General features: G+C 38.0%; 1 protein-coding gene across 2 annotated transcripts in view; it reads left to right on the top strand.

Moving 5' to 3' along the window:
* SHQ1 (SHQ1, H/ACA ribonucleoprotein assembly factor) overlaps window positions 1–23,894 on the top strand; it is a 103,811-nt gene that overhangs the window by 35,196 nt on the left and 44,721 nt on the right. For both annotated transcript variants that reach the window (XM_024982511.2, NM_001035049.2), the window contains 3 exons: window positions 846–1,000; window positions 3,325–3,378; window positions 5,802–5,925. In XM_024982511.2, coding sequence (XP_024838279.1) covers window positions 846–1,000; window positions 3,325–3,378; window positions 5,802–5,925 — 333 coding nt within the window. The remainder of the gene's footprint in view (window positions 1–845; window positions 1,001–3,324; window positions 3,379–5,801; window positions 5,926–23,894) is intronic.

Genomic DNA, 23,894 nt, shown 5'->3' on the forward strand with positions numbered 1-23,894 from the left:
GTTGGATAGAGCATACCACACCATGGAATATTCTACTCCTTCACAAAATTAGCTAAGTACCAAGTGACTTGGGGAGATTTCCTGGAGGTGTCATTGAGTTAGACTGGCTAGATGGAAAAAAATAATCTGATTCTCTGGGGAGGAAAAGATATCAACTCCCTTGTATACATGTTTGTGTGTCCTATGGTTGTAAAGAAAAATATGAAGTGACATATACTAGATTTTTTTTAACACGGAAAAAGTTATTGATGAGGATAAAGGGTGCCAAGCAGAAGAAGAAAAGGAAACATCCTCTTCCAACCAGTTTAGTATGTGTGGTATAATCAAATTTGCATATTTATGTAAAACTTTGTATAAATGATATTTTGAAAAATAATATGCCCTTAAAATTGACTAATACATGGGAATACTTCGAAATAATATTTACAGAGTGTTTCACATGTTTTCTGTTATCAAAATATAATTATCTTATTTTTAAAGTCAATTGAGTAATTGTCAGAGTTGTTGTTGTTGTTGTTGACAACAGAGTTGTCATTTAGCTGTCTTGAGTACAGAACTGTGTAGCAAAAAAAAAAAAAACAGTATGTGGGAGGGGTCTGGATATAAGGAATAGATATTGTTTAGACATTTTTTTTCTTTTTTTTTTAGCCCTACTAGAATTTGAACAAATACATAGCTCTTAAAAAAATTGTGAAGTCTAATTAAAAAGTTGTTTCCATGTCCAGAGTTTAAGAATTTTTATTTCAGTTTCTATAATTAAAGTTCTAATTTTGACAAATCTGTCTGCAGTGGGGGTTTTACCAAACAGAATGAAACATCTAAGTTTTAAATGCATTTTCTTCTAGTATCTTTTTCTGAAGAAGAGAAATATCAGCTGCGAAAATTTGTTAATAAATCTTACCTGCTGGACAAGAAAGCCCATCGTCAGGTGTACTACAGTTTGATTGATATCCTTCTGGCATATTGCTATGAGACCCGTGTCACCGAAGGAGAGAGGAATGTAAGTGCGTGTGTGTCTGTGAACGTTGGCATAGACTGTTGTACAGAGTAAACTGTATTAAGGTCATGAGTGTTTATTTGGGGACAGTCCGAACTGAGGTGCACAGGTCTGTTGGTGATGGATGCCAGCATGAAAGCATAATGCTTTTTAAAGGTTTGTTCATTTATTCATTTTTGATTGTGCTGGGTCTTCATTGCTGCACAAGCTTTTCTCTAGTTGTGGCAAGCAGGGGCTACTCTCTTGAGGTATGCAGCCTTTTCACTGGAGTGACCTCTTGTTTCGGAGCACGGGTTCCAGGGTGCATGGGCTCAGTAGTTGCAGCTTGCGGGCTCTAGAGCACAGGCTCAGTAGTTGTGGCACATGGGCTTAGTTGCTCAAGGCATGTGGGATCTTCCCGGACTAGGCATTGAACCTGTGTCCCCTGCATTGGCAGGCGGATTCTTACGCACTGAGCCACCATGGAAGCCCCAGCATAATGCTTTTATTTGGTCTTTTTTTTCTTCTCTCTTGGCATTAGTCTCACTCAATAGCAGAGTGGGGAAGTAAAGCTGAAGGTAGGGAAGAAGGATATCCTGGGCTCTCATCTCTTTTAGGAGATGAAGTGACCAAATGAGACACCTGTTGCCACATGACACCTGACATTGGAAAGGGGTAAACTTTACCATTTCTAGTCTTTCTCTGAGCTGTCTATTAACAGATGTAAGGTATAGTATTTTGTACAAAAAGGAATGTGAGCATTTATCTGCAGGTGTCCCTCAATTTAAATAGTATTTGTACTTCTGAAAAATTGTATGTAAATCACATTTTAAAAACCTGAATTGTATCTGTTTGCTATTCAGTGAAATCCTATTGCAAAAGTAAATCTTTTTGTAAAGAAAGGATGATCTTACTTTTTAAAATGATCTTTTAAAGAAACATATACAATTGTATTGTATCTCTTCTTATACCACACTTGATTCTGTAAATGAAGAGCTGAATTTCTTTCTCACCTGTATCTCTGATCGTATATATATGTTTTTTTCAAAAGGCTGGAAAGCCAGAAAAAAAATCTTTCCAGTTAATGTGTCCCTGTATCTATTGATAATAATTTTTGCTCAAGGGGTTATACTTGAGGTGTGCATATGCTTCCCTGTTTTTTATTTATTTATTAAATTAAAAAATTCTTTAAATTGGCATAAAGTTGATTTACAATATTTCACGTTTACAATGTAGTGATTCAGTATTTTTATATATTTTACTTATATTTCCTTGTGCTGTACACTGTATTCTTGTATCTTATTTATTTTGTACATAATAGTTCATCTCCTACCCCTATCGTATCCCTCCCCCCTCCTTTTTAGATTACACAAATAATTCATATCATTGTAAAGGAAAATACAGGAAGAAAATAATTAAAATTTCCTGTCATCTCAGCTATCAAAGGTAGCCATTGTTACAAGGAAATGTTTCTCTTCTCGGCTTCTTTCATCACACACATGTATTTATATTGGGTTGTAATGTATGTACTATTATTTAACCTGCTTTTCTCGCCTACTTAACATCATAGTATTAGCATAATATTGGGATAAGGATTTGATATGTGTCAAGTTTTTTTGCTGTTGGGATTCTGAAAATTTCAAAGGTGACTTTTGAGATTTGTATTTGACTCCAAAATGAATATTAATGAGTGTATTAAGTGCATACTATAACTGAAAATGGATTTTGTTCCACTCACCTACTTAGAACACCATAGTCAGAGAAAATGTTTTCTTTGACAGAAAAAATAGCTTCATATTGCTTGAGAAGATGAGTGAGAGTGTTTAGTTATGCCCAATAAAATTTTGCATTTTTCATTCTTAGATTCATATATTTGAAATCACAAAGTCTTGCAAACTTCAAGGTCTTCTCTAGAATGTACTTATTCTTGCAGACCTTCTCTGAAAAGCCAGATTCTTCAGCAGCTTTTTAAATGCCACAGAGGGTACTTTAACATTATCTTTGAGTCTTTTCGTAGATTGTTTGTGAAATATTTGGGAGGTAAGTAACCTAGTTGAGAAGGACAGAAATTGAGCATGCATTGCTTTTCTTTAGTTTCAAAGCTCTTGCTTATGTGCTCTTGTGTTCTGGTACTCTTACCAGTGCAAAAGCTTCACTTTATAAAATTCTGAAGAAAGTAGAGACTTGGCGTTTGATCACCTTGACATCAGCAAAGCCATAGACACTTCTTAGGTTTTACACATGTCAATACTATTCATATACTAGTTGAATAAGTGGATATAGTTGTTTTCTTTCTAAATGACTTTACCTCTCATATGACACTATCCTTTTCTTCATAACAAATAAAGGTTGAATCTGCATGGAATATCAGAAAATTGAGCCCAACGCTGTGCTGGTTTGAGGTACAGTTTTCAGTTGCAGTTGTTTAGATTTTGTTTATTCAGAGTTACATTTTGTTGTTATTAGTTCATTTGTGGTAATTTAAGCAATTCTTTGACTTTTTTTTTTTTTTGCAAATTAACTAATTTATTTTAATTGGAGGCTAATTACTTTACAATATTGTAGTGGTTTTTGCCATACATTGACATGAATCAGCCATGGGTGTACATGTGTCCCCCATCCTGAACCTCCCTCCCCATCCCATCCCTCAGGGCCATCCCAGTGCACCGGCCCTGAGCGCCCTGTCTCATGCATCGAACCTGGACTGAAAAGTGGTAACTTTATTGTACTAGTTTTTTTTTCCCTATGTTTTTAAATGAAATTCTGCTTTTATCTGTTACTCTTACGCTAATCATAGTACATAAAGAAGGCCAAGTGTAGGGTTATCTTCGAAGTTTGAAGAAGTGATGGGGACATTGTTATGGGAAGATGCTGAGTCAAATTTGAGGCCTGTATATAAATTGGCATATATTGGGGCTCAGAGCTCAAAGACAGGCAGCAAACCTAGGTGATAATACTGTTAACTGTCACTTACCACCAGAGACTGTGCTAAGCCTTTTATATACATTACTTCACCTAACCTTGCAGTAAGTCTGTGAGATAAGTATTACTGGTGTTTTACAGATGAAGAAACATAGGTTATATAGCTTAAATAATTTATCCTAGGTTTCTACAATTAGTATGTTTAGATCTCATAACTCTTCTAATATAGCCATATTTGGTTTTGTGTCTGTTTTCTAGAAAGCACTTGTTTATATTTCAAATGGCAAAGGATGGTGTCTTTAAATTTACTAGTTTTGAACATGCTGTTGTCCATCAAAACAGAAGCTTTAAAAAAGTGTTTATTTAAGACAATTGATAACTGCATCGTCTATTAAGGCAACTAGTTTTGTTTCTGTTTCCTCCCCACCCCAGTTTGAATCCTAAATAGTGTACATTTTCAGTTGGAAAATCAAAGTTGTTTCATGGCATCACTTTGTTCAAATAATAGATAAGGCCTATATGTAAGTTGGCATATATTGGCATACATCTTCCCATAACAGACATTGTCTCCAAACTTCCAAAATACCCTACATCTGTTCAAATAATAGGTAAGATAAAAACAGGAACTGAAACACTTCACTTTAGCAGAGAATCTTACTACTCCAAGAATGTCCATGAACCAACTGCCTGACCAGTATCCTCTGCTGGGAGCTTGTTGAAAAAACAGAATCACAGAGCAGACCCTCTGAGCTAGACTCTATAGCAAGATCTCCAGGAATTCATATGCATATTTAAGATGGAAAAGTGCTTTTCTCTGGACTCCTCTTGGGTTCTGTGTATTTCCACAATCAGCATATAGTGGATAAATCGGCTTTTGTGATACTCACAGTAATTATTCCAATATTGAAAACAAAGTAGTTGGTGACTAGATCATTTCATAGTTTAGTTATTAAAATCTGCATGAAAAAGTTCATCGATTTATGATTTTATTTTGACATTTTTAATTGTTTTTTAGATAACTTGCTATTGTCATACATATAACCAGCTCTGTCAAACTTTTATAAGTATTTAGTTTTTGCCAGAATTTTTTAGAAGTTCACCATTGTTTTTTATATTATATCAACTATTCTTTGTTGAGTACTCAGTATTCTTAATCAGATCACTCATTTATTAAAGGTGAATATACATGGAAATGTTGTACTCCTTTAATGTTATATGTTAAGTTTTATTTGCAGGTTAACATTTTTATACATTTTAAATCAAAACCCAATTAAAAAACAATTTTGTAGAAAATGTGTTTTCATTAAGTTTTACATTGCTGATGGCATCAGTTTGATACCATTCAAGATAAAGCCTTTTCACAGAAATGGGTAGTTTTCGCTTTGATAAGTGAAAGTAGATTACTGAAGTAAATGCCATGTATTACTCATGCCCAAAGCAGAAAAACAAAGAGAGAGAGGAAAGAAGGGAACTCTGAACACGTTGCAATAAAGAGTTCTGCATTTTTCATCTGTATTATCTCGAATGGTCCTAAAGGACAAAAACATGAAACATGTATCATTTAGAGATGCATTTTATGCGCATCTGTATTTTGTTAGTACCATGTGTTTCACATTCATAGTGGTAATTCTTAAAAGACTTTAAAAACTTTCCTGCTATGAATGTGATTTTTAAGGAGCACTTGTGATATGTTGATAAAGTATGAGGAATTACAAAGGCCGAGATAAAAATTTTATTATAAGTTTACAGAAAGAGTCTCACTGTATGGCACTGTATTTATCTTCCACTTGGCTTCATGTTGACTCAGACTTGGTTTTTAATTGAGAATAGTTTTACATTTTGTTGTGGTGCTTTTGTTTTGTGTAATATGGAAATGATTATTCATGTAAATGATACTTCACAGACTTGGACCAACGTTCATGAAATCCTGGTGTCTTTTGGAAGAAGAGTTTTGTGTTATCCACTGTACCGCCATTTTAAGCTGGTGATGAAAACCTACAGAGACACTATAAAGATATTGCAGCTAGGTAAGATGTTATGCTTGCAAATTTGAGAGTGAAAAGTTAAATGTTTTTAGTCTGTGAGGATGTAGTCATTGATTTTTACTTTTCTTCCTTTACAAAAATAAGTAATGAAAATCATTCAATCCAAACACTCTTCCTCTCAGGTATTATATAAAGTAATTGTCTCTCTCTATAGGTATATAATCATACAGACAGGTGTGGTACTTTTTTTAGAGTTCGAGAGTGGGGAGGGTAAATACAGACAGTGTTCCCAAACATCTTGTATTTAGTAGATTGTATCATTCAGTATTTCTGTGTCATACAGATGCCTGTAATTTTCTAGGCTTTATTTTAGGGTTGCGAGTAAATTAATAAGTAAGTTCCCTGCTCCTGTGAAGTTTACAGTTTTGCCAAGGTGACCAATGGTAAGTAAGTAAACAATTCCAGCGGTGAGTGAAAAGTTCTCTGTTGGAGGAAGGACAGTCATCCTAGGAGGGGCACAGAACCTGGATTTGGCAGATCAGGAAAGGTTCTCCAGAGAAAGTTCAGCTACTCTGGTTACTTGATTACTGCTAAATCAAACCCCAAAAGACAAATGTTTGCTATTTTTAAGGATGTGGAAAATTCTAAGCTCTGAAACAAATTCCAAAGTGCCTATAACAGCATCACTGGATTAAGTATATATTTTCCAAGGTAATGACTTTTTTAATGGGACAACATCCATTTGTATGTATTAGTTCATTTTTATTAAAACTCACTTGGTATACTTTATGGTCATTTCTTATATTTTTTTTTAGGGAGTCTCATTATTTCTTTGTCTTTAGATAACAGTGCTTCTGGAGGTTTAGTTTTCAGACTTGAGGTTAAGAAGGAGAAAGGAAGAAGTTCGTTCCTTTATATCATTAGGCTTAATGGGAATAATCACATCTGTACTGTTTTCTCCCTCCTAGGATTTATCTAGGTTTTTCTTTGACTTCTGTGTGACCCATAGTTTTCCTGCCCTGGGGGGAAAAGTCATCTTTGAAGTAGATTCTTTTAAAATAGATAATAATCGTAAAAATGAATCATAGTTAAGTGAAAGATCTTTTTAAATTCATCCTACTGGTTTAGACTAGCAGTATTTTATTTTAAAGGATTGTTGATTATAGAACAGAAGAGCTACTGCCTTTGAGGAATCTGTCTTCTGGGGAAACACACTGTTTTGTTTGTTTGTGTTTTTTTTTTTTGGATATTCTTTCTTTTTACCTTCTAAGATATTTTTTTTAAGATATTTTTGGTGTGGACCATTTTTAAAGTCTTTGTTGAAATTGTTACTATATTGCTTTTGTTTTATGTTTTGGTGTTTTGGCCCTGAGGCATGTGGGATCCTAGCTCCCTGACCAGGGATCAGATCCATACTCCCTTCATTGGAAGGCGAGTGTTAACCACTGGACCTCCAGGCAAGTCCCCAAGATATTTTTTTTGAACTGAAAAAATTATCTTGAAAAGTCAATCTACTATAAATGACTGATTGTTGAATTTGAGTACATGTCACAGTTAATTTCTTATTGAAGTCATGCTAGATTATCTGCACATTATTCATAGATTTAAACAGTGAGAATGCAGCTGTGATTTTCTTGTTATATCATGGCTTTGAGATGGAAAACTTGCAAAACCCCCATGTGCGTGTGCACATGCACGGATGAGCATGCATGTGCATGCACACGCGCACACACACACACACACACACACACACACCCTCTTGTTATTTTATTCTGCGAAATAATCTAGTTCTCTGGGTTTTTATTTGAAAAGTAAGCAGTTGTGTGATTCATAATCAAAAATAAATTTGATTGCCTTGACTTACACTGTAGTCAATTCCTCAGTTTTAGTAGGTCGGAATTGAAAATTTCGACTTAAGTTTCCATTATTATCTATCTACAAAAAAAGGCTTATCAGCTGTGTTGTGATAGCAACAGAAAACCCGAGGTAGCATGCTGAAAATGAATCCCAACCCTGTATAAACCATGCACAGTATGTTCTGTGGCTTGTTTGGGTTGTGGCTAGTTAGTGCTGAAACAGAGAGCTAGGTTGTCTAGAGTTCATGCCCTAAACTATGGGGATGGCAAGCTCTGGATGAGGGTTGACGCCTTTGTTCATACAGGTCGGTGCCACCGGGATGCCATTAATACCATTGAAGAGTCTCAGTTGTTCAGACACCTTATAGTTTAAGTGCAGGTAGCGCTGGTTTGGCATTTAACGTTTTCCAAGAATGAATTCGTGCCTACTTATAATCAAAAAAGCCATCACACTTTTATTCTGAAGGTCAGTGTCATGCTTTCATAGTTGAAAGTAATAAATAACTCTCTCCCCAGAAGAAATGCAAATCTTACGTGAAACACGTTTCCGAAACCAAGGAAGGAAGGCTGGTATCAGAATCTACAGATTGACTGAGAGCTAAGTTTTTAAAGAGCCATGAATTTGCTTTACCTGACTTCACAGAGGCCTTACAAAATTCTTCTCTGGGCCTTTGGCTGTTTTCAACTTTACATTCTCTCTGCTATACCTTCCCCACCCCTGGAAGACTGTACATTCATCTCTCACTGTTGCTGTACGGATAGCTCAAATTCTTGTAAGAGAAGAAAACCTACTTTGTGCTTTCAAGTGTCATTTTAGTGCTTAATGTCGGGTCTTGCATGTGGAATTCCTCTGTCTGAATCTATAATCTTGGGGCACATGATCATTCCATGTTTTCCCCCTCTGTTCCTGTATCTTTAGCAATTTTTACTTCTTCCTTCATTCTTTTGAGAAGATTAAGAAGAATCCTTCATGGAAGTATCACTTAGCTGCCATTATTCACTGAAAATCAATGATAAAAAGGAATTAAAAGAGAGCAGTGTTCTAGTATGTCTTAAGAAATTTTATTGCTTTTATAAATGACCTGAGTACTTGATTATACATTGTTTATACAACTTACTGTTTATTCTACTATCTGTGTTTCATTCATCTTTCTAAAGGCATTCTTTATTCTTCTTCCACATTCTTGTATGGTTATTGAGCATATCATGTAACTGTTAGATTGAAAGGGCTAAACATCAAGGGGTAAAAGGGAAAAAACTTAATTTTTTCTCCCTGTTCCCACTTCAAGCTCTTTCTGTGGAGTGTTTCTTTTATTGCTTATGGATGGAATATATATCCTATAAATATCACATCACACACATATATCCTATATGATAAATATTCTATAACTTTTTATATTGCTTTAGATTATAAGAGAAGTCTCATTTCAGTACTTAAAATGTTCCCTTTGAACTTGATTAAAAATATAAATCTTCCCTTCCCCAGCTTGGGCTTGCCTCAGGTTGGGAAGCCAGCAGTGGGGAGGGGGCCCTTACCCTGCTGCGGGAACCTTGCTTTCTTCCAGAGCTACTCTCTACTCAGCCACAGGCTGCTCCTGCCTGCTTCTCTATGGGGGCCTTTTATCAGTTTGGGGTCAGACAACAGTCTTTGTGCCCCACAGTTTCCAGGACAGGTATCTTATGCTCTCCAAGGTCCCCCCTTTGAAATCTCCTTTCTCTTGGTTTAAGAAAAACCAAGAGACAGGAGAGCACCTTTTTCCCTTCCTCATGAATGATGGTAGAAATCCCATAGTACCCCAACAGTCTTATCCGAAGAGATTTTCTGGACCATGATACCCTTAAATTCCAGGAGGTGAATATTGGTCCAGAGGTGACATACCAGGTTTTTGGCTAGTGTCTTACGAGTTTAGCAACAGAGGGTTAAGCATCCCTTCTTAAAATATGGAAATACTTGATGTCTATTTTGTCCTCTGTGAGCCGCACTGGAAATGAGCCACAGAGCCCTGTCTTAATGTGCTAGCACAGTGATCGTTCTAGCCACAGCACCTTGGTGACTCCTTTCTGTGTGCCAGCACGAGGCTCAGTTCCTCATTATATCCACACTGTCTTCCTGAGAAGTCGGGATGTCAGTCTCCATCTCATGGATAGAAGAAGACAGTCTCAAGGAAGTTCAGTCCAGTTGCCCAGGCTCACTCAGCTAGGAGTTGGTGGAGCCTGGATTGGACGCTGGGTCTGCCTGACTCTTAGGTCTGTGCCCTTTGAAGTATTGAAATAGTTATAGTAAAGGAAATTTTATGAAACTGGGATTGACTTTACAATAATCCACAGTGGGTTGGCGGAAAGTGGGAGGGTGTGGAGACAAGGCTGGCCATGAGTTGGTCCTTGCTGAAGCTGAGTAATGAGTACTTGGGGGTTCACCACCCTATTTTTTCTCTTTGTACATGTTGTGATCTTCCTTTATAAAAAGTTATTTTTTAAAAAGAATCTGGGGTCTTAACCCCTATATATCTGTGTTTTCAATTTAAATTTATTCACCATCTTTTAGAAAACATAGTACTCTTTGTTCAGACCATTATATAAAATTTTTGGCTAGTAAAAATGCATGTTTGAAGTTATTATTTCAGGTTCTGTTTTGTTTTTAGGTCTAACAAGAAACCTACCCTTCTGTGAACATTTGAGATCTGATGTCTGGTAGTTCTGTGGGCAGACTATAACCTAAGAAATAGCCTTCTGGCGATTAGTTATTGTTACCAAGTAAAAGCTGGCATTATTTCATGTAATTAATAGCCCTTACATATTAGTCTTACTGGGCTAATCACTTTTTCAGAAATGACTGAAATGACAGCTTCACTAACCTCTTCTGTGAATAGATATAATAGCACAATCCATGTGAAAGAAAAGAGCCATAGTAAGTGGCTTAGGGCTGATCTTTTCCTTTAAGGCAAATGGTTGTTTAAGAAACAGAACTATGGCAAGTGTATTGTGTGAGCTCTGAGACCTCATGCAACCTGGAAGATGAGTTTATTTTTAGCGTTTCATTTCTCTTTAGTCCAGTATCCAAATGCTTCTTTTTAAAAATAATTAATTAATTAATATGACTGTGCAGCATTGTAGCATGTGGGATCCAGTTCCCCAAGCAGGACTTGAACCCAGGTCCCCTGCATTGGGAGCTCGAGGTCTTAGCCACTGGGCTACCAGAGACATCCCAGCTTCTTTTTATTGAATTTTAAAAATTGTCCTAACTTGAAAACTAGAAGAAAAATCACTAGTTTTTGATGTTTACATTTATCTGTACTTAATTTTTGTGGGTTCTCAATTATGGACATTTTAAAGAACTATTAGACCTTTTAATTGTTCTTTCTTATGGGCCTTATATGAAATGATTTTGAGGGTTATTCAACAAGTATTTGTTGAGCACTTGCTATGTGAAGATGCTGAGCTGGGTCTGGAGATCTTGGAGTAAGCAGGTGGGACATGACTTGCACTGGGAGAACTTAAAATTCTATTGGGGTCCTGGAATAGCACAGCTATCAGGTTTTTAAAAAATTACATCTTGTAATAAGTAGTTCAAAGGAGAAATACAGTGGATGATAATATAAAGCCAGGAAAACTGGCTGAGCTTTAAGTCACATATGACACGTCATTTCCTGCAGAGGGGAGCTTCTGCCTTGTTTGACTTCTGATTCTAGGCTCCTCCTCAGTTTCCCGTCGCTCTAAAGTACTTGTTCATTGGTTAGTGTGTTCATCTGTTAACTTATTCATTCAGTAGGTATTTGTCAGCACCTACTATAAAGCTATTTATTATGTACAAAGTGCCCATATGAAGAGCAGCAGAAAGCTGAATTAGGTTCACGGACTGTATTTGGGGAACATCTTCATGAATAAGGGAGCTAAGATGTCCATCACAAACATTAAAGACAGAGCAGACAGTGGTAAGCACCTTACAGGAAATGCTGAGTGAGCGGTTTCAAAACAGGGAGAGGTGATATTTCGTTAGGGATCAGAGAAAGCTTCATTCGGGACTGGAGATTTGAATTGGGACTTCAAGGACTGGTAGTATTGCATAGCAGGGTGGAGGGAAGTATTCTAAATATTGTGAGTGAGGGGCATGAGACATTTTATAGATGAGCATCTGTTTCATCAGTGAAACTTGGGAATTGATAGGCTCTCTGACCCTGAGACTTGCCCTTGTTGTTCAGTTGCTAAGTCGTGTCTGACTGTTTGCGACCCCATGGACTTTAGCACACCAGGTTTCTCTGTTCTTCACTATTACCCTACAGCCTCTAAAATTAGTTGACAGTTTTACTTGAGTCAACTGGTCTCCAGAATTGATTTCTCTGCTTCCCTAATATGATCACTTAATCTCCTGCTCTCCAGTCAGGAGATGATATTTCTTGATGTTTCCCTCTTCATTCTAAATTGTTCTTGAACTTTCCCTTTCTTGGTCAATTCCCTGTCACAGTTAAAACATTTTGAAGAATGGAACAACTGTAGTGCTTTCAGTTAATTTCAATAGCATGGAATTCAGATTGGATATTTGAAGTTGTGTTGGTATCTGCTTTTGCTGACTGCTTCCTTACATGCCAACCAGCCTAAGAAAGGAGGGACTTTGGAGCCCTGGCGAGTGTGAACTACAGCTGGAACCTGTGAAGGAGAGGATTCCCCTGGGAAGTCCCCATGTGCCAGTCTTCTGCCTTGCTCTTCTGGGATTCTTCGACAAGGCAGAGCAAACTTCTTTTACTTCCATCACTTCCTCAGAGCCTAAATCCATGTTCCCAATCTTAAATTGGCACATTCTTATTGCCTATCTATATTATTTATCCTCACAGCATTTTTGGGTTTATACATATACTTTTGTATGGAAGGAAGGGTATTGTATATGAGCATGAACATTAAAGGGAAGAAAATAAAATTCTGATCAACTCCATAGACACATATTTCCTCTAAGTATCTTATTCATCATTAAATATTGTTAATCACTGAAATTTTTTTAGATTGCTTGCCTGGAAATTACTGGTTTACATTTGTATAAAGCGTTCTTTGTTCTCTTAAAATATTCTCTGCTAAGTCGCTTCAGTTGTGTCCAACTCTGTGTGACCGCATAGGTGGCAGCCCACCAGGCTCCTCTGTCCCTGGGATTCTCCAGGCAAGAATACTGGAGTGGGTTGCCATTTCCTAATCCAAAAATATTCTCTAGGGGGCAGCATTTCCTGTATGGTTTACAAATAATAAATTGCTTTTAATTGCCATAACTGATTAAGATCTTGTGGTTATTCTGCTCCCCCCAAAAAAATCACTTAAAGTATCTTATGGGTGGGTAATAGCTCAAGATATACTGCTTATCTTTTAAATATTTAAATTTAAATCTACATGTTATTTACATTTAAGTCTACATGGTATTTCCTATACCATTTATATAAGATTTTTTGTTAATTTCTACAGTTTCTGATCTGAGCAATGGAAAAGAACCCCAGGAGGTTAGTTACGTGGTTTGATATTATGGCTTAAAAAAATTCTATGTTTAGTGACTCTTTTAATAAATCTAAAGTCAATTTTGAGATTTTTTTTAATCTGAATTTTTAAGGAAGTAACTATAAACTTTCTTTAAGAAGATAAAGGTATAAAAATGTATATATTTAAGACAAATTTGGGAGAACAAAGAGAAAATATTTTATTTACCCTAAAGAGTGAAAGTCCTGTGGCATGGTAATATTGAGACCTAGATGAAGTATGTGCTGTGCTTAGTCATTCAGTTTTGTCTGACACTTTGTGACCTCATGGACTGTAGCCCCCAGGCTCCTCTGTCCATGGGATTCTCCAAGAAAAAATACTGGAGTGAGTTGCCATGTCCTCCTCCAGGGTATCTTCCCAACCCAGGGATCAAACCCAGGTCTCCTGCGTTGCAGGCGAATTCTTTACTGTCTGAGCCACCAGGGAAGCCCAGATGATGTATATTGAATAATAAATACTTGTATGTTATCTGGAAATCATGGAAGAATTATATTTTTGCAATTTAGGGTTCCTTTAAATAGAAATTAATACTGAAAAATAATGACCAAGCATATGTTTATTCAACAGACACAAATCAAATCCCTTCTCGGTACAAGACATTAAAAGAGAATCAGGAAAGAATTATGAGGATATATATGACTTGGCTTTGACTCTTGAGTTTATTGTGTAACAGGAATGATAAGACAAAAGTACAAAATATAAGTATTTACAATATACAAAGGAGAAATAGTCCCTTAAGATAATATCTTAACATCTTCAAATGTTGAAAAAAAATCAAAACAAAAATAGCATTTCATGACACACGTAAATTATATGAACTTCAAATTTTAGTGCCCGTAAATGAAGCTTTATTGGAACATAGTCGTCCTCATTCACTGGGGTGTTGTTTATGGCTGCTTTTGTGATATAATGGCAGAGTTGAGTAGTTGCAACAGATCATGTGGCCTGCAAAGCAAAATATTTACTCTCTGGCTCTTTAGAGAAAAAATTTGCCTCCCCTTGCTATAAGTACATATGAAGTTGACCCTTGAACAAGCTTGACTTTGAACTTGGGCAGGTCCTTTTATGGGCTTCCTTGGTGGCTGAGATAGTAAAGAATCTGTCTGCAGTGTGGAAGACCCAGGTTTGATCCCTGGATCAGGAAGATCCCCTGAAGAAGGGAATGGCTACCCACTCTAGTTTTCTTTCCTGGAGAAGTCCATGGACAGAGGAGCCTGGTGGGCTACTGTCCTTGGGGTTGCAAACAGTTGGACGCGACTGAGCGACTGATGCTTTCAGGTCCTCTTACAGGTGAATTTTTTTCTTCAGTGGAAAATACTGTAGCGCCCCACTGTCCATGGTTGGTTGAATCTGTGGATGGGGTAGAACTGTAGATACAAAGGCCAGATTAACCCTGTCATTGTTCAAAGATCAACTGTATTTGGGGTTGGAGGAGAGCCCTTTCCAAGTGAGCCAAGGTCTTTGGCTGCCTTCCATCCTAAAGAGTGGCCAGCATTGATGGGCATCCTGTCACGTTTCTCTCCCCCTATAGGATGAGATGGACCCATTGTTCCTGCAGTGTAGGAACAGCAGGAGACACAGGTTCCATCCCTGGGTTGGGAAGATCCCCTGGAGGACGACATGGCAACCCACTCCAGTATTCTTGCCTGGAAATCTCATGGACAGAGAAGCCTGGCGGGCTATGTCCACGGGGTCTCAAAAAGTCAGACATGACTGAAGCGACTTAGCAAGCCCGTGTTCAGCTGCAGTGAGGCCTTGTACCAGGTGTCCGTTCCTTCCATCACAGTTTAGGTTCAGTCTCATCCAGTGTAGCTTCCAAGATGAGGTCTGGGGAGGAGGTAGAGGTCCTGTATTCTCTAAATGACTATGACCAGAAACTTAGAAAATCCAAACACAACAAAGCCCAGATCCCTTACCTCTCTTTCTACTTAATTTTCTGATGTCACCAAAAGGGACTTGTAAATCTGGTCAGACCAGGTTTGTTCTTCCCATTTACACGCCATTTGAGAAATCCGGTCTTTCTTCCTGTATGTTTCTTCTCTCTGACTGCATGTTTAATCTGGTCTTTCTTCCTGCATGTTTCTTCTCTCTGACTGCATGTCCAGTCTCAGTTTTCCCAATTTGAAACTAAGCTAATTGCAAAAAAAAAAAAAAAAGTCAGAACTTTTCATACTAATATCTACTGGGAAAAATGAAGTATAATATTAATTAAAGCAGCAATACAAAGAGTTTATTTTAAATTGAGGTACCAGGCATTGAGATCCATGCCATATTCATGGCAGAATAGTTGAAATGCAATTTTATCTGCATAATTAAGTTTTAGATGCTTATGGATTTTTTAAAAAATTGAGATCTAGATCGCAGCTGTTCTAAGAGCTTTTTCTCCATGCATGTTCAGCTTCTTGACCTGTCTACTTTTATACTTACTGTGTGGATGGGTTTTTTTTTTTTTTAATGTTTTACCTTGAACTTGGATGCCTCACTCTTAACTGTCTAAAGAAATGGAAATTAGTCATGCTGCCATTATGTAATTTTGATGACATCAGGCCATGTATTTCTACACTGACACAACTGCTGGCTTTGACAGGTGACTTGGAGCACAGAGTGAATGTCAAGGCTGTCCTTTCAAACCAGCGAATCTAGCAGAGACTGTTAGAGCAGAAAAGGCAAAAAGCAGCCTTGGGTTAAATTCATTATTTGAACTTCAGATGGTGTGGTGGTACGAGAAAGTTGGCACAGCTACATCCTTTTCTTGTTGGGAATAGAAATAAAAAGGGAAGGCAAACATGTTGTGTACCACACATCTGTCAGGACACCTTGACTTTTGGGTACAGATCACAAAAGTGTTATAACTAGTACAAGTTAACTGAGCAATCTGACCAAGTGGTTTTAAACTTAAGTTTTGTGTACTCTGGGTTACATTAGCAAGCTGCCTTTACTGAACAGGATCCTACCGTTTGCCAGACATTGTTTTAGACTCTGGAAGACAAATGAAAAGCTGTGTTCTTTCCCATCAAGAGGTTTGCCACAGAAGGTGATAAATAGTGACACTATGTATTATGTAGTGGCTGGGACGCAGACATACCTATGTTCATCATGGCTGTTGTTTCCTAGCTGTGAGCTTGGCTAACACCTTCGGTTGAGCCTCAGTTTCCTCTTTTATGAAATGAGCAAGAAAGCACCAAACTAGTAGGGTTAAATGATGCAGTATATAGAGAGTACTTGGTGGGTAGCTATTAATTAACAGACAGTGTGACAGGCATTTTGAAAGAACCCAAACTAGCTTGGGTGGAGGAGGGTGGGGTTGGGCAGTTAGTTGGCAGCCAGTTCCTAAGGAAGCATGGCCCATGTTGAGACTTGATGGAAAATTAGGTTTGGGTTGAGGTTTGTGCTTTCTAGGCAAAGGGAACATTTATAAAGTATGTGTTTGCTTTTGCTGATTTCATTTGTGGCTATACAGATAACATGTAGAATTTTAATAACACATATGTAATTTAATAACTGAGAAGCTTTCATAAAGTTAAACTAACTCATGTTTGTGTTGTTAAGGACTTTATGCTACTTTCTAACAGAGCCTGACATTGAAGCAAATTCCCACACTTTGATTCTCTTCATTTTGATCACTTTGATATAGTTCTTCTGTCATCCCTTTTTATGGTCCAGTGATCTCTGAAAATTAATGTTAAAGATAACTCATAAATTATCCCTCCTCATAATATGGTCTCATCAAAATCCCAGAATTCTAGCCAGGCATCTACTAAGTTACCCATTTTAAGATGATAGCCATGTTGGGTTTTATTTTGAGATGCTCTTACAAATGAAGGCCAACCAGTGCTTTCTTTCAGATGTTTTGAATCACCATTTCTTTCTCCTTTACTCTTTTTGACTTCTTGTTATGTATGGTTCAAAACTTTAAAGGACAGAACTATACCCAGAAAACACAGTCATATCATAGCTATAATGTACCAAGAGTTGAAAAGAAATTCTGCTCTTACTGTATAGAGTTAGCAATTTATATTATTTTTTCTATGCTGGCTTTTAGCCAGTAAACATATCCACTATTCTTCTAATCTCCTAGAGATGGGAGCCATTTCTTAAGAGCCTTCAACCATGAGCTGGCCTGTCACTGAATGATTATGGTCAAACCTGGTCAGCTAATAGGAGGATCTCAGATAGCCAATGGATTCTAACTTAGAACAGTTCAATCTTGTCTCTGGTTTAAGATGTATTAACCTGAGATGCCACATCTGCCCAGAACAGGAAAGCATATTGTTCTTAGTTTACATTCCCATTAAAGGAATGCTGGAGAATGCATAGCCAGAGACTGTTAAACACTGTTTACTGCCCACCTGATTGTTACTATCATGTGTTTGTTGGTGGTGGTGTTGTGTTTCTCTGTTGTCATTAGATAGTCATTTTCCCAGAAGTGAAACGTGCATGGAACTTGTCCATTTATGTGCTGTATTTCTAGTTTTGAAGTCCCTTCACTGGTTTAAAACTCTTAGAGAAATCTTGGTGTCAAAAGTCTTTCCTCCATGGACAGAGTTGGCTTCACTGAGGACCAGGTGAGCATAGAGAATCCTTAACTCATCAGAGAGGTCTGTTAGTGTATCACTGCAGTGAAATTAGTTACTGTGGTTATTATGCAAGGTACCTGCTTTTTTGTTCTCCGGGCCAGGCAGTGAACTGGCGGAAAATGGTCACTCATCTGCAGTGCCTTGGAGCAGAAATGATTCTTTTGGATTTAGGTCTGAACAATTTTTTAGGCCCATGTGTTGTGTAACTAGCCCACAGCTAGCTACAACCCCACAGGGAGGCAGGTACATTGAGTCCCCTTCTAGCCAGTGGTTGTGCGACTGTCTGAAGATGGACCAGCTCTTTCCTTTGCTCATAGCTCTTGGATAAGTGCTTGGCAACTTGAGAGAAAGAGCAGTCAGTGTAAGAGATGTAAAACAGAGAAGAAAAAAAAGTGCATGCTTCCCAAGCTTCTTGGCTATGATGCTGCAGTCACCTATGGTGATTTAGTAGGAATACACGGGATCAAATATGTCCTTGGAGTAATAGTATACATTGTTGGGGGCAGGATGGTTTTAATGTACTTTTGGTTCTAGAGTGTCAGCTGCCAGTAGCCTAGTTATCTGTTAGCTTATTTGTCACATAGCACACTGCAAAAATAGTTTGAATAAGACTTACAATGAAAACATAAACTTTGAAAGAATGCCTAAAACTGCCTCACATGTGATTTTCTAGAATCACCTGATCCAAATGTTGCTTGTCTATTGTTCAAAAATACAAGGTAAAGAAGATTGAAATAAGAATTAAAAATTTTTCACATTCTTTGTCAGTATTTCAAGGGTTAGCTATGTAGTCAGGAATATCTGAATTTTGGTAAATTACTAAATGTTTATTGTGGAGAATTTTGAAAATAGGGGAAAGTTATTTCTGTGTCCATGGAGATGCCATGATAGCCTTGAGCAGTGGGAGAAGTTCAGGTTGTCAGGGCTGTCCCTCAGTGGGTTCTGCTTCTAGAGAATATCCAGGGCATCTGTTGCCTTTAAGAACACTGCTGCATCTAAAATAGCAAATAATCTTAAGCTGTAAAAAAAACTCAAACTTATAAGATAAGTGAAGTTGCATCCATATATGAGGTACATCAATACAGGAGGTAGTTTTTGAATGTCCTAGTAATGCCTAATGTGATTGGCCTGTGAATCTCTGTAGAATTTGCCCTTACTGCAGTAAGATTATACATAGTTATGAACTATAAAATTAAAGTAAGTATGAACTATATTTTAAAAAAAAAGAAAATAGGGGAAAGTTTAAAGAAAAATAAACAACTGTAATCCCATGTGTGAAACGATGCCCGACACACATCAGACTCCCACATGTTTGTTCAGTGACTATAGAAATATGAGTGTGTTCAGGCTTAAGATTTTTTTCCATGTGTATTTGTCTTTTTTTAAAAAAAGAAAGAAAATAGAGATCAGAACATAAGTACAGTGTAACTTCACTTTAAATTTTAAAAGTTGATTTCTTTGGTCATTGCTGTTATTATTGTTATTATTTTGTGACAACTGGAAGATTTGAACTTGCCTGTGGCCCCTAGCAAGGGGCAACCTCACTTTAGGCATGTCTGTTAAATGAAACTTGGAAATTTCTTAAAAAAAAAAAATTTAATTTGCTTTATTCAGTGATTCATGAATCAGCATCCCATCTAGCAAGTAGAAAAGAGCTCCTATAATTTCATTAGGTAATGGTTGCAATGAATTCTCATTAAACATGTAACCTTAATTCCACACACTTTTTTCAGAAAATCTCTGGTGTGTAGGGTCATTTTTCACTACTGCCCACAGCTGCCTTTAGGTCTTGTCCCCACAGTCCTGCCTGATCACCTTCAAATTCCCTTCCTTGTCACAGTCTCACTTCTGCCAAACTCATCTGTTTACTCCCCGTTTCCCTACGAGAACTATCGCTCCATCTAAATGGTCTCCTTCTGTTGTGCCCCTAACCTACCCCATTTTAAGTCTCTGCTCCTTTACATGCCACCCTCCAAGCTGGCATACCTACCCCTTTTCTTCACTCACTGAATTATTTGCTATGAGAAAGAAGAAAGTGTTAGTTGCTCAGTCGTGTCTGACTCTGCGATCCCATGGACTGTAGCCCATCAGGCTCCTCTGTCCATAGAGTTCTCAGACAAGAATACTGGAGTGGGTTACCATTCCCTTCTCCAAGGGATCGTCCCATCCCAGGGATTAAACCTGGGTCTCCTGCACTGCAGGCAGATTCTTTACCATCTGAGGTGACCTAGCTCCAAATCTTGCATTTTCTATTAACTCTCATGTCATAGTAGGGCATGTCATATTGAGAGGCAGTATTCTGGGGCATCATGCCATAGAGGAGCTTATGTAAGCTTCAAGTGAATGTCTTTTTGGTTGACTCTGAAACCTTTAAGTTAGTAGTTGTCATAAAACTCCGTGTCCCCCCTCCCGACCCCCTGAACAAGAGAGAGAGGGAAAGCAAGAACTTGGCATATGCGTGCCCTGACAGTTTTTTTCTCTGTTGCAATTTAAACTGTTTCCCCAAATTCTCATAGTTCCCTTGGTTGTCCCTTGATTTTTTCCTGTTTGAATAACATGGCTAACTTGGTTTCATCAGTTCTGTGAGTTATGATTGGGTTCCTTCCTCCTGTCTTCAAACTTAGCCTTCAGGGTTACCTACTTTGTAATTAAAGTAGGTCTGTGGTGGTGGGGAGATGGAGATCCACACTCATTAGGTACAGTTACCCTGGGCCACTTTGATAAGACACAAACACCTTGACTTAGCCAAATGTAGTTTTAGGCCTTCTAAGTATTTATTTCTCTTAACCCATTGAGCAGTGAAGTGTTTATTGACATTCTTTCCCTCTGCATATAAGGAAGCCACATAAATTGTGAACATTTTTGAAAAAGACATGGTCTCTGTTTTGAATTTAGTACCCCCTTAACTACTGAATAATAAAAATGTGATATAACCAAATGGGCCAAGAACACATGGGTAGCAGAGCACAGTGGGTAGCTTCTGGAGTCAATAAGATCAGAATTTAGATCCTCCACTCAAGGGCACTGTGAGTATCTTATGGTCCTTGAGTCTCAAAGAAAGTTTCTCTTTCTTTGAAATGAGCAAGGGAGGTTATAGGGAGAATCAACCGTGTTTTCTTTCCACTTCTCTCCTTTTCAGGGTTGGGTCAATAATTGTGATGCCTGGGGAAGTCAGTCCAGGCCTCCTGAAGGGAGCTGAGCTGTGAAGGCAGGCTAGAATTCTACTAGGTGAAATGAAAAAGTAAAGGCCTTCCAGATGTGAGGAACCGATCAAGCCACAGACTGGTTCATAGAGCCTTGCAAGCAAGTGCAGGGAACCACTTGATGAAAACAGTGCATCAAAATGTATGAGAAGGCTTGACAGGAGAAAGTCTGCGATCTGACGAATGCAGAAGAATTTATAATCTAGGATGAGTGAGGATGGGTTATTGGGAAGTGGTGGAGAAAGGGTAGCTCTGAGAGGCATTTCCAGGGAAAAATCATCAGAGCTTGGTGTGTGAGGCTAGGTGATTGGCAAAATTGCAAGGGTTTAAGCAGGTGAAGAGTCAGACACAACTGAGCGACTTCACTTTCACTTTTCACTTTCATGCATTGGAGAAGGAAATGGCAACCCAGGGTCACAAAAGAGTTGGATATGACTTAGCAACTAAACAACCACAAAGCAGGTGATTACTGTGTCATTCATTCATCATTAAAATACTTAAATCAAAAATCTGCTGCTATGGGGTTCTGTTCTAGATACTGAGGATTAACCACTGAAAAAAATAGAAGTCCCTGCTCTTTCGAAGCTTAGTTTCTAGGGTTAATTGTGTTAAAAATTTAGTGGCTGCAATTTTGGCATCTTGAGGTGTTATTAGGCAGCTCATGATGCTTTTATTATGTCTAAAAGTCAGTTGGGAAATGTCAGTGAAAGCACATCCAGTGTCTTCACGAAATGAATAGACAGTATTTTCATGTTTTAGGACTATAAAGATAAGAATAAAGCAATTAAACTGAAAATGCTGTATTTCACAGATCAAAGTTAGTGCTACTACTGTAGATTTAGTAATTTGCCTTATAGTTGATAAATTTCAGGGACTATCTTGAAGTTTGGAACACCTAGAGAGTTGTTGTTGAGTTGTGAAAGGTTCCTTTTGTAGGTTTGGGTTTGGGTTAAAATTAGGTTCATTTAACAAACAGGATTTAGAAAAGGCAGAGGAACTAGAGATCAAATTGCCAACATCCGTTGGATCATCGAAAAAGCAAGAGAGTTCCAGAAAAACATCTACTTCTGCTTTATTGACTATGCCAAAGCCTTCGACTGTGTGGATCACAACAAACTGTGGAAAATTCTTAAAGAGATGAGAATACCAGGCCACCTGACCTACCTCCTGAGAAATCTTTATGCAGGTCAAGAAGCGACAGTGAGAACCAGACGTGGACCAACAGACTGGTTCCAAATAAGAAAAGGAGTACGTCAAGGCTGTATATTGTCACCCTGCTTATTTAACTTATATGCAGAGTACATCATGAGAAATGATGGACTGGATGAAGCACAAGCTGGAATCAAGATTTCTGAGAGAAATATCAATAACCTCAGCTATGCAGATGACATCACCCGGATGGCAGAAAGCAAAGAAGAACTAAAGAGCCTCTGATGAAAGTGAAAGAGGAGAGTAAAAAAGTTGGCTTAAAACTCAACATTCAGAAAGCTATGATCATGGCATTGGGTCCCATTACTTCATGGCAAATAGATGGGGAAACAGTGGAAACAGTGACAGACTTTTATTTTTGGGGTTCCAAAATCACTGCAGATGGTCGCTGCAGCCATGAAATTAAAAGACGCTTGCTCCTTGGAAGAAAAGTTATGACCAACCTAGACAGCATATAAAAAGCAGAGACATTACTTTGTCCACAAAGGTCCGTCTAGTCAAAGCTGTGGTTTTTCCATTAGTCATATATGGATGTGAGAGTTGGACTATAAAGAAAGCTGAGCACTGAAAAATTGATACTTTTGAACTTTGGTGTTGGAGAAGACTGTTGAGAGTCCCATGGACATCAAGGAGATCCAACCAGTCCATCCTAAAGGAGATCTGCTGCTGCTAAGTCGCTTCAGTTGTGTCCGACTCTGTGCGACCCCATAGACGGCAGCCCAACAGACTCCCCCGTCCCTGGGATTCTCCAGGCAAGAACACTGGAGTGGGTTGCCATTTTCTTCTCCAATGCATGAAAATGAAAAGTCAAAGTGAAGTCACTCAGTCGTGTCCGACTCTTCGCTACCCCGTGGACTGCAGCCTACCAGGCTCCTCTGTCCATGGGATTTTCCAGGCAAGAGTACTGGAGTGGGGTGCCATTGCCTTCTCCATAAAGGAGATCAGTCCTGAATATTCATTGGAAGGACGAATGTTGAAGCTGAAACTCTAATACTTTGGCCACCTGTTTCGAAGAACTGACTCATTGGAAAAGACCCTGATGCTGGGAAAGATTGAAGACGGGAGGAGAAGGGGATGACAGAGGATGAGATGGTTGGATGGCATCACCGACTCAATGGACATGAGTTTGAGTAAACTCCTGGAGCTGATGATGGCCAGGGAGGCCTGGCGTGCTGCAGTCCATGGGGTCACAAAGAGTTGGACATGACTGAGCGACTGAACTGAACAGGACTGAACAAACAGGAAGTAATTAAGTTGGACAAGACTTCGATACTTGATACCTTTTTTCCAAGTGATTTTGTCAGTTTGTTTTTGAAGCAGAGTTATGATATTTTATATTTTTCAGTCTGAGTTTTCTTCAGTTCTTTAAGGTGGAAAAATTTATGTTTGTTCTAGGTAATTCCTTGACAAAAAATATTGATTTAAGAAATAGAGACATTTGAAAATATAATTTTCCATGATATTTTGAAAGCTTGAATTAGGGAAACATTATCTAATTAAAGCTATGATACATTTAAATATTCATTTACTTATGATAACTTCTCTCCTTGTTATTTTAATGTACCTTGTCATATCTTATGGTGTTTTTATGGTAACCATAGTTAATCAACTATAACAATAGAGTATAAAGATTTTTCTATAATTCTTCAGGAAAG

This window comes from Bos taurus, chromosome 22 (assembly GCF_002263795.3).
Source record: "Bos taurus isolate L1 Dominette 01449 registration number 42190680 breed Hereford chromosome 22, ARS-UCD2.0, whole genome shotgun sequence".
NCBI classification, from domain to species: Eukaryota; Metazoa; Chordata; class Mammalia; order Artiodactyla; family Bovidae; genus Bos; species Bos taurus.